Consider the following 11954-nt stretch of genomic DNA (forward strand, 5'->3'; position numbering starts at 1 on the left):
CAGAGCGGGTACCGAGCCTGACGCAGGTCCTGCTAGTAGCGTGGGAGGTAGTGGGCTGAGCAGTTTCTGGCTGTTCTGGAGTTGTTTCGTCTCCTGCTCTTCTACATTATCTTCTGGGTATCTGCTCTCCTACATTATTTGCTAGAAGTGAAGTAGTAGTGGCTACAGTTGAAAAAAAACTGTCTCAAGAACAGGGAGTGTAATGGAGGGAGTCAGGCTTTCATTTCAAAGTGGTGAACAAAACAATCCTGCAAGCGTTCAGTAGTTTGATTCAGCTTTGAAAGTGGTCTTGCCTTTAGGTTCCTACTGCACAAGCATGTGGAGAATCTCATGTTGGAAGCCTTTGCAAGAAGAATGGTCTTCAGGATTGTGTACTATACTGTCTGCCAGAATGGCTGTGGTGACTGATGGGTTTTATTTCTTTCCTTGGTCCAGGCTGTGAAGGAATCACAGGTGGATGAGATTAGATTGGTGACCGGGTCCGCTGAGTCCGCAGCACTCAGACTACGTGTTCCTCTGCAGCAGGTGCAGGCCCAGCAGTCACCATTTCTGATAACTTCCATATGGATTCTGATGGCAGTGACTCTTCAGACTCAGAGGTGAGCATCCGTTCCTATCTGAAATGCACACGAAATTCAGAGCAGCTGTGGACTTAAGACTAGTGTTCTAACTTCTTGATGTAAAGTCGCTTGATGACTTTCCCTAGCTGGCTTGTCTTCCAAGTCTTGGAATGACATACCTGTGGCTCAGAACAGCTGTGTTTAAGCCGTACCCAGTGAATACAGGACTTCATGCAACTTGAACGAGTCTAGTTTCCATAAAATATTAGAGAATCTTGCCTGATACACTCTCTTAGCTTTTAGAGCAAAAGTGTAGAAGTACCAAAAGCAAACCCACCCCAAAAGAACCCCCAACTCCTAGGCAGGTTTTCTTAAGTCAGGTTGTGGTATGTGCCCTGTGGAGTCAACAGGAAGTGTGATGTTTGTACCTGATGGGGCCAAGATCTTGAGTTGCTAATAAGAGGCTGTGAATATCAGATGTGTGTAGAATTCTATGGGGCTTGTCAGTATCCTTACAGAAGTGTTAGTAGACAGAGAATTCCTGGAAGATCAGCAATTGCCTTAATTGTCTGTTCTGATAGTGGTGTTCTTGGTAAAACTCCTGGTTCTCTGATCATGTTAGCAGGTTTTAACTTCCAGAGGAGAGTTAAGAGATACTACAACAGATGTTTTGCTGTAACAGTAGTAGCCTCTCTTTCTAAAACCAGTATTTCATTCTGCAGTCTGATCTCCTATTGGGCTTTCTGGACAGTCTGGACCCAGAGGTGTTTCTCAGATGTGCTGATTCAGAGTCAACGTGCCTGGAAAAGCTGGAGGAAGAGATCTGTGGAGAAACAAATTCCATATCACCCTCCCCCTCTGCCTCTTTGGGGTCCCCATCAGCTAAGTTGGAGGCCATTAATGAACTGATAAGGTTTGATCATGTGTACACAAAGCCTCTGATACTGGAGATTCCTGTTAAAATGGGCAACCAAACCAATATGCTAGTGAAAATTGAGGAAGTGTCTCTCTCTCCATCTGAAGACAAAGCTATCCCTGAGGTCCCAGTATCTGTGAAAGAGGAACCTGTAGACAGCTTCATGCCTGAACTGGGCATCTCTCATCTGCTTTCCTCTCATCGTAGCCTTGCAGCCTCCAGCTATCTGTTGGATGCCTGTAGTGACTCTGGATATGAAGGATCCCTGTCTCCCTTCAGTGACTTGTCCTCTCCACTTGACACTGAGAATGCTTGGGATGATAGCTTTGCCAATGAACTCTTTCCCCAGCTGATCAGTGTCTAACTCGGCAGTGTGAACTCCCCCTGGATAACCCTCCTGGCAGGATAATGGGATGTCCCCCTTCGGGGTGGGTGAGGGAAGTCAAGTGTGTCCAGGGAGTTGCTCACTTCTACCCATGCTAGTAGATGGAGTGATGGCCAGTGCATTTCTGCTGGTATGGAAAAGCCTAGCTAGGGTGTGCTGTCCTGTCCTGCCCTTGACCCCGGTCCCCACCCCCATCATGTTGCTTTATGAGAGAGGAAAGTTTGTTTCTTGAGAACTTGCCAATTCAAAATGAACAGTTTTAGGTTCATATAGTCCTCCATTTAAAATTATTTTCATGCCAAAAACCAGTGGGTTATCCAAATACAGGCAACTGGGTTAAAACTAAATATACTGTACGGTGTACAGATTTACTGTGTAAATGCTTGTTTTCCATTTGCTATGTAGAATTGCTTTCTCTGTTTAATATTTAACTGTATCAGTGCAATTAAAGTGCAGTGCAGCTCGCTGACCCTCTTTTGCCTTGGATCTCGGTGGGGAGAGGGGAGAGTATCTGGGCCTGGCAGAACTTGAAACTCTAGACATTTTAAGAGATGAGGTGTTCCAGGGTCTCGTCCTTACGCCACCTTAATGCACCAATCCAGAAGCACTTCTGTGGTGTATGTAGCTGGTTGCTTTAGCAGCTTCTTTCTGGGAGCACTTGAAGTTGCAAACTTTGTTCAAGGTAGTTGGGCTTGTGTGATGGCTAGAGGGAAATCTGCAGCCCAAGTAGGGAATGCAAGTGGCAGTAGTGTGATGTCTGGATAAAATTACTGTATTATTTTAAAGTTGGCCAATAATGCCATTAAAAAAACTCCAGTCTGAATGAAGGTGGGCACATATCAAGTGGTATGTTTAGTGTTCACAAAGTAGTGCAAGACGTAAATGGGTTGTAAAAGGTGCAAATTCTGTGTTAGCACAGGAATTCATGTAGCATAAATGTAACTTTGCAGGAGCTAACTTCAAATATACAGTAGGACTCTGCACTCGTCCATTTGTTCTGACATCGCAGTGTTAAAAACACTTGGAGTGACAGAGAAGAAACTGAAATTTTATACTGAAAATATGAGAGCTGTTCCAGGTGTTTGCACAGCTGTTCTTAGTTTCAGTGCTATTTTGTGTCCTGTTCAATTTGGACAAAAATTAAGTGGAGGAGGGAAGGAAATGGAGGGATGAGGCAGAAGGGTATTGGTCACTCACAGTCAAAGTGACAGGACTGCTTTTGATTACAGACAAGCAGCCTAGCTTCTTGTCATAATGCATTCTGTCTGAAGATTGTAAGAACTACAATGCAAAAACTTACATTAAAAAAATTAAGTAGTCTGAGAATAACTTGCTTTCAAGCTGGAAAATAGGGATGACTACAAGAGGACCTGTCGTACCTAGTATGTGATGTGAGTCCGAAAACAGGCAGATGAGAACTTGATCCATAGTTTTGCGTATGCTTTTGTCAATATCATTGGATTTTCATCAGCAGAAATAACGTAAGGAAGAAGATAGATTTCTTTAAAACTCGGCTCTGTATTTTCTAGACTACTAGTCAGAGATGTAGTTTACAGGCATAAGTATGCAGTAGTTGAAAGCAGGACCTGTAAAAGGACTGCTACTTCGCATAGCTTCCCTAGGGCTCTAGGAACGTGGATGTGCAGCCCATCCCTCTGCTTTTGGCTGTTTTTCCTGTTTTCACATCAAGAACATCTGGCCTTTCCCAGGTAGTGCAGTGGAAGACTGAGCACAGTGGTTGGTGGCACCATGTCCCCAGTGTGGGTGTTCTGGGATTTGGATGTTTGGGACTGAGTTGGTGTAGACACAGCCTGTTCCAGTGTGAGGCTTTTGCTTCCTCAGTCACTGATCCTAGTTGTGCATGGAGTGGAATTTCTGGTGCTACATGCTGTCTTAAGCTGTGTCAAGTTATCAAGGATGTTTCTCTGTGCAGTTTCACTCCTGATGTTTAGCATCAGAGTTACATTTTCGGTGCACTTAGACAAGGTACTGGGACTAAACCAATCACATAAGCGTGACAACTGACAACCAATTTTAGTAGCTACTGAAAGTAAGGCCTTTGCCAAAAGAAAAGAAAATCAACTAATTAATCGACTATATAAAGTTAATACTTTTGCTACCTGAACATATTTTTTAATTTTTCTTCCCTTATTAAGGTGTTTGGGAAGAGTGTGAGCAGAGGCAAGGTGGCTTGCCAAATATTATGGTTGATTTGGTGGTTTGGTTTTTTTTTTCCCAGCAGTGCTTAAGGCAGTTTTTTTTTCCTGCTAGCTCAGGTTAAGACGTAGTGATATTAACTGACAGGATGTTTGGCTGTTGCAGCACCATTTTTGAAGACATATCAGATGAATCCAGGGGAGGGACTGTTTACAAGGGTGGGTTGTGATAGGATGAGAGGCAATGGCTCTAAACTAGATCAGGGTAGATTTAGGTCACATGTTAGGACGAAGTCCTTTACTCTGAGGCTGGTGAAACACTGGCACAGGTTGCCCAGAGAGGTGCTGGAGGCCCCATTGCTGGAGGCGTTCATGGCCAGGCTTGACGGGGCTCTGAGCAACCTGATCTAGTTCCAGATGTCCCTGCTCTGCAGGGGGCTTGGACCGGATGACCTTTAAGGGTCCCTTCCAGCCCAACACATGTGATGATAATTCTAATTGGGAAGGTGATGCAAGATGAAGGGAAATAGGAAATCCTATTGAAAATCACTAATTACTGAGGAACTTCCCTGATGTGATTTGCTGATTAAAATGCTGGCGATGCTGCTGCTGCCTGATGACATGCAGCACTGCAGGCTGGGCGGGTGGGAACCACACTGCCCCTTTCAGTAGTGCATCATTTAACTTGTTTTGTCTTGAAAAGCCACAAATTTTTAATGCCTAAAAATTTAAAGGAAAATTCTTGTTAAGGTCACCTTTCCCTCATATTTGGAGATGGACTCTTTGATAGCCTCACATCCAAACCTTGTTAAATGCAGTAGACAAAACTGTTCAATGTAGTATTTACAGTGTTTTGCCTCATTTCAACTTCACAGCTACAGCTATGTTGTGGCAGGCTTTATCCTGACTTACTGGCTGCATTAGATTCCAAGAGAAGTTGCTAATATTTATGGAGATCTCTTCCACTAGTTCTTGTTGTGCAGCTGGAAGCATAACAGCATTCAGAATTTTTATTAGCTATAGTAGTTTTTACTAGAATCAAGCCCACTCAGGTGCTACCAAGGCAGGATGGGATTTATATTGTAAATCGACATCCACCGATGGATGTGTGGACATTTAAACTGGCAGCAGAAGACCTTTAGCTGAGATCTTCCTATAGGTAAGAGATGTCAAGTTAAATTAAGCCCAGCCAAAGCTGGGGCAGCAGAGGGAAGAGTAAGATGTGCACAGAGTAGCAGGTTTCACCTTTGCAGTGTGCTTCCTTAAGCTGACAGCTTTCTGATTGCTCCGACTTCTGTTTTGGAGTCCTGCTTGCCTCACAACAAGCATGGATCCAGACACAGTGGTTCACATGTAAGTTAAATCTGCAGTTGATTAAATCATCTGTGATGGAAGCTACACATCTGCTCTAGCTAACTAATACAAGGCACAGGCTCTGGAACAATTACATGTACAGTTCCCAGTCCACGCCAAAATAAACTCTGTCCCTCTCAGCAGGGCTGGCTCTGTAGTTGAGATACACCTCCCACCTCTACAATCACCCAGCTGCATCCTCAGGGAGACTCCCAGCCAGCCACAAGAGCCTTAGCCGATCCTAAATGGGTTAGGGGGTTGTTCTATTCTTTTCCTCTTGGTTTTATACAGAACTAAGCAGGCTGGGCATTCTTAATTTTAGTCTCAAGTAAAACAAAGGATCTGAAAACACAAGCTATGCAACACCTTTTGGTACTGCTTTGCTTTGTTAGACAGATCTACAGCCACTCTTCCTTTCTGGCAGCCTCAGCTTTATTCTACCCAGCAGGTGCCCCCCGCTCCCTGTCCATGAGGAAAGAAGGGATGTGCCCTTGGGACTACATAGTTACTCTGCTGGCCTAAGAAGACTTCTAATGTATTTTACCCTCCAGTTGAAGGAGTGAACATATGCTCTCAAGGTTTTTGCTTTTATTAGGAATGAAACACAGCCATCTAAAAAATATTTTAGAAAATTTATTGAGAACTGACATACAAAGGATGATTTGGTCCCAAGAGAGGACAGACCAGAATCAGATCTTCCATATTTCAAAATAAATTTTTTGCTAATACTGCATCACATTTGCCATCCTGCTCATAAACAGCATTAAGGGAAGCCTTTTAAAGGAAGCCAATAACAAACGAAACTTCCAAATACAGAAGTCTGAAAATACCCAGTAGCTTATTCTCTCTTACCCTCTCCCCCGATTGCTATAGCAACAATCTTGCTCAGTCCTCCTATGTAACTGATTCCTGCTCTTCTCACTCTTCCCCCCACCCCCATCACTTTAAGTGATTCAACCCTGTTCTCCCTTATCCCAAGGGCAGAAATGTATAATGAAAAAAAGTAAAATAAATGTCTTCTACCAAAGCAAATTTCTTGGACACATTTTTTCCCATCTCATGGCCTTTGTTAATAATCCACCACCATAATCAGGTGGCAGAGTAACAGGGGTCTGTGATGCTGTATTAACATCAAACAATTAAGAGGAAACAAACCTCTGAAAGTCAACCTTTGGTATAAACATAACAGGAAAAAAGTATGCTTAGAAGCCATCTACAGAAATTTCTTTCTCTGCAGGTATGATAAGCAATTTGTCATCTTCAAGAGGAAAAAGCCTGCATCTAGATGTGACATATTTAGGCCTCCCACAGTTTTATACGTCTTCTGTTGCAACTTCAGTGTTGTTGAGATGGTTTTGTCAACTTTTTGAATTTATCAGTTCTTTGCAGTTTATTTAGGATTAGAGCCACCAGCTAAGAGTTCCAACCTTGAACTTTCACTATAATCCTGCAACCTTAAACCCAAGTAATTATGTGGAGGCATATTTTCCACCTGCAGTGACTACAGCTTTCTCCAAACTGCATGGCTTTACTTCATACTTGAGCAATGTAGCATGTCAGAGGCTGTAACTTTTAAGCATGTTTAGCAGCTTAATAATACAGGAGAAGTCTTACACAGTACAGGCAAGAGATTTATAGCAGACCCTGAAATGAAATTAGACATAACAGCAAGAAAGAGCTGCACACAGTCTCCAATTTAATAGGAGTTCCAGAATGGTAAAGTTACACACCAGTTTCCAGAGTAATAGCTATTCAAATGCTGGAATGTTTTTGGTGAAGCTCTGAAATGTTTTAGCAAGACAGCAAATTTCACACGACCTTCAACAAGAGCAGCAAGATGGCCAGGATTTAACAAACGGGTATCTTTTGAATAAAGCTGCTGCTGTCAACCAAAAGAAAAGGATGACTGCAAAAACAGAAGCTTGACTTTATTTGCTATGGGTTATTCAGTTGAAAATATCATCAATTAGCTGTGAAAAGGAAGCGTAGCTTTTTCTTACACCTACAGCTGTGCTACTGTACACTTGCTCCTTTATGTCAGCGAGATGTTAAAACCAGACTGGGATGCTAAGAGTCTGAACAGAACCTATTACTGGGACATTCATTTCTTATGAAAAGCCTCAATTCAGATTATCTTTGTGAAAGCTCAAGGACCTAAGAACAGCAGATAAGACTCACTGCCTTGTTTAAGGGTTTTAAACATAATGGAACTGTTGTGCATTGAGGAAAGGTGCAAGCAGTAACTACTGAGGATTCCTTTTCTTAAGCAGGATATAAAATTCTTTTGCTGTACATTTGTATAAACTATGTGATGTTATATTAATGGCATGTGCTTTGGCTTAAACTTTAAGTCTAGATTTCCTCAGGAAGAAGAAAAGCATCTTTACTTCCCCACCATGCCAGCGGTCTCACAGTTTGGGACTTTGTTAAAGATGATGATGATCATCATCTGAGCCTCCCTGTTATCCGATTTACTTACCAGATTTATAAAAATTAAAGGATGCCATTTATTTAATCAAAACTTACCCTGTCTTCAACTGGCTTTCCGACTTGATGCATACCAAAAAAATCACAGCACAATGCAAAATGTTTATCAGTTGGCTGAGAACCACTTTTCTCCAGACTTTGCATCGTTTGAAGAGCGGAGCATCAAAAACTCACAAACACAATTTAGGAGCCAATGAACCAAAGATGACTAAAGTTAATAGGTACCTTGCAAGTTAGTAGCTGGTTTTATTTTACACAAAGCAAAAGGCTTATGCACAGCTACAACATTCCTTCCCTACTACACTGCAGAATGTGTAACCTCTGCATTCACGTTTACATCAAGTACAAACCAGCCAGATGAAATTAGTGTGAAAAGCTGTATTTTCATAGGGATTGCTTTTCTATCTGTGACTAGACTCAAAAGTATTTCTTCCTTTCCATACCTTTTTGTAATTCACATTAAACTAACTGACCAAGCACAGTATGTGCACCAAAAATCTTAATGGCTCAGCAAGTGAAGGAGGTGGCTTAAGCCACAGTTACATTCAATATTTGTATTTTATACTTCACCAAGGACAATTAAGAGGGTATTTCACCATTAAGCAAGATAAAAAGCTACCTCCTTGTTCCAAAGGCCTCTGGATTACCTTCTCGCTAAAAACAAGAATATTTAACAAGCTGGAATACAGAAATAGAAATCTTGGGGTTCTTTTTCAGTTTCCTTAAGCTGTGTTTGGCCAATCCAAGTTCTTGTGATCGTTAGTCGGAAAAACAAAAACAGATAATAAAACTTCAGATTTGCGTATTAAACCAGAGAGAAACAGGGAATCAAGAAACAGCAACAAAAAAACCACCAAAAGCTCACCACTTCCAGTCTGAAATCTGGCATCTACAACTCCATTTCCTCTTCTGCACACGCAGAGATTCCCAAACCAGCGTATGGGTCAGGAGACATGGCAGTCTGTTGTGATTCGGGGAACACTGCAGTCTGTGGGTCAAAAGCATCTCTTGGTGCTGGCTGCTTAGCTTGACACCCTTCTGCATGCTGCTGCTTGAAGTTCTTAACAGAAACAGACTTCAGTTTATCTGTGAGAAATTCAGGAAGAGGTTTCCAAAGCACCAGCTCCATAGAAGGACGGCTCCTAGAAGGGATGGAGTCTCAGTTAAGTCTGTATTCTCCAGTCACAACTACTAAATGCAGAAGACCACTGGTTACCTTCAGCCTTTGTGCTAGCCTGGAACTATATTCCGGAATCCACATACCTTTTTTTCCCCCCTATTAAATTGCCTCTTTCTTAACTAGTTCCATTACTTCTAGTGCTAACCCTGCATTTTCCTTCTTTTCTGTCACACCAAACTTGATGACTATTGTTGATCACACTTCAGGACCTTCTTTTGGAAAATCACATACACAGAAAACAAGATATAGTGGTTTATTCAACAAACTTTTGCTCCGTACAACGAGGAGTACAAAACAGACAGCTTGATGACCACTATAATTACACTCTTCTTTTACATTAGGACAGTTTTTCCTATTTTTTGACCAGATGAATAGTCTGTTACAATGTTGGCTGCATCATGCAGTAATTAAGGACATCTCCACAAACATGAGACTGGGTCTCTCTTTTCATTTGCATGTGTTAGCTACATAGCACCGTGATTTCCTCCAGAACTTACATAGATTCTATTATTTTCTTTGTCAGGACTTCACCAAAATCCCTCTTCATCCCTTTTTTAAGGGTATCTGACAGGATAAGAGTGGGCAGATTGCTAACATTTCCATCAGCATGAACTTCCTCATCTTCATCAATTATCCTAGGAATGGAGGGGGAAGAGGGAGATAAACACTATTGAGCATACTGGAAACAGGCACATCCACCGCAGACTACAGTTACACCTACGTGCCCTGCGCTGTGCAGTGTGGGCATCCGGCCCGCGCTGGGTACCAGAAGCAGCGGGGCCACGCCAACACATCTCTTTGGGCCAACGCACCCTAAGAACAGCCACGCCGACACGTCTCTTTGGGCCAAAACACCCTAAGAACGGCTGTTCCCACAGACTGTGCCACTTCTGGTACCTGAGCTCGCCTTGCTCTCCCTGCACTGCCCAGTGCACAGGGTAGACACACGCTATGAGACAAAATACATCCACGTCTCCGGCATGCAGTAGCTCCGCCGGCTCAATTCCCCACATCTTAACTTTAAGGATTATTGAAAAGCTACTGAATACAATTCTTAACCTTTAATGGTATTGCACCAATTTCTCCAAGATTAAAATGGCACAAAAACTTGAAGCATTTAGAACAAACTGGAGGCGTCTCCTCTGCCTTTGATAAACCTTTTAAAGAAAATTTAGCAGAGCAGCTGGGAAGGATGGGGAACAATCCTCCGAGAGGCCCAAAGCAGACCTTGTGTAGCCAGATGAAGGCAAGTATGACTACTCCGACTTACCCATGAAAACAAAAAAAAAATCTAACAGTACCTTGTTTCCCTTCACCCATCATTTATGCAGTAATCATCTAAAAAAAAAAATCTTGTTTCATAATTTGTAAGACTTTTGGCTTTTCTAGTAACTGTCTGCAGTGGTCATTTTAGTTATTTAGGAATACTAGCTCAACTGCAGTCAACTGATAGATACACACGATTTTCCCAGAAATCTTTGAAAGGCAAGAACACACAGTACCTTTATTGAATGGTTGCAGTAGCTTGCCCACAGCCACCCCATCACCCCGATATCAAGCTATCTGGTATTTCAGAGCAAGATGAATCTCAGTCTTATTGTATATGTGCAGAGATCTCTCTGGCTCATGTTATGCTCTTCACTGACAAATTCATACTGGTCTTGAGCATTTAGAAGTATTAGTCACAGAGCAAGCTGCAGCTGAGAAAAGCTGAGCTCATCTGACCAGGTAACATCAGTTAAGATTTGTGCTCTGCATACTTGCAGAAGAGCATAAAGCCCCATTACTTCATGCTGACGCTGCATAACGATTGTGCAAAAGTGGTTATTTATTCAGCATCTCTTGCTCTAGCACCCTCCATTTCAGATCATGGCATCAACTCCAAGGCTCATAGGCTACTCACAGGTAGCCTGAAAAGAAATCGCTTGAACAGGCTTATATGAGACTTACAGTAGTGTTATCACACGACTAAGTGCTAGATTTACTCGGCAATGCTCACGAAAAAAAGGAAAGCTTAGCAAAGTCAATCTGCTCAATCCCTGCATTTACCTGTCCTCAATTTCCTGAAGCTTCCTGCGAGCAACCTCGCATTGCTGTTCCCCCATTGTCTGATCCATTTCTTCACAGGGAATTTCTAACATGGCAGTTTCAGGACCGCTGCCACCACACTGACTTGCTACCTCCCCAGCTGCCTGCTGACCTGCACAGAGAATCCATTCTTCAGTGCTGGGGTTCAAAGGGCAATTTTTGGCTCCTGTCAGTCTCTTCTTCCGCACAGGGCAACTAGGAGACAGAATAAGTTTACAGTTGTCAAAGGAGAAATGTGGCATTCTACAGGAAAAAAATGTTACACAGAGTCATGCGCATTTCAACAGATTTGTTACACTCTGGAAACACAATCTCCACAAAGAAAATAAATCCATGTTGCTCTTATTAAAATGGGGGTGCCCACGCACAGAAATCAGTGCTACATAGTTAATTAGGTAGCTGAAATGAGGGCTGGAGTTCCAAACAGCAACAATGATATAAGTCCATTTTCTGCACATTTTGTAGGTGAGATGTGCTCAAGTCTTTACAGAAAACTAAAAAGCAATTAAGATTTTTCAGGCTATAAAGGACAAATCGAATTTACCTTTCTGCCTCTTCTTCTAGCTTATGCTTCTTTCCACAGCGAACAGAGACACTGCAAAAGAAAAACAAACACTTATTTGGGTACTAATTCTATCTTCCACTGACATTGAGGTTTTCCAACAACATTTTCCTCCCTTCTAAAATTTCACTTGCAGCAACAGTTGCAGCATGCCACCAGCTGGGAAGGAAGTTTCTGACTATAAATGACAACTCTGTTCCCAAGTCAAAGCCTGTAATTACTCAGCTCTGAGCAGAGTTCTGTGCTAATTTCTCCTCCTTTACCTCA

At 42.4% G+C, this 11954-nt stretch overlaps 2 protein-coding genes across 2 annotated transcripts; one reads left to right on the forward strand and one right to left on the reverse strand.

Moving 5' to 3' along the window:
* The first annotated feature begins 431 nt into the window (after positions 1-431).
* Positions 432-1993, forward strand: XBP1 (X-box binding protein 1). The gene is made up of 2 exons (XM_009872329.1): positions 432-599; positions 1283-1993. Exons 1-2 carry the CDS (start codon positions 564-566, stop codon positions 1838-1840), a joined length of 594 nt encoding a protein of 197 aa, XP_009870631.1. The 5' UTR covers positions 432-563; the 3' UTR covers positions 1841-1993.
* Positions 1994-8575: 6582 nt separating this feature from the next.
* Positions 8576-11720, reverse strand: CCDC117 (coiled-coil domain containing 117; the record flags this gene model as incomplete). Its single annotated transcript, XM_009872330.1, has 4 exons — positions 8576-8999; positions 9535-9672; positions 11087-11320; positions 11670-11720. Coding segments are annotated over 4 exons (676 nt in total), but the record flags the coding sequence as incomplete, so codon positions are not given.
* Positions 11721-11954: the final 234 nt, after the last annotated feature.

This window comes from Apaloderma vittatum, unplaced genomic scaffold (assembly GCF_000703405.1).
Source record: "Apaloderma vittatum isolate BGI_N311 unplaced genomic scaffold, ASM70340v1 scaffold37486, whole genome shotgun sequence".
NCBI lineage: Eukaryota > Metazoa > Chordata > Aves > Trogoniformes > Trogonidae > Apaloderma > Apaloderma vittatum.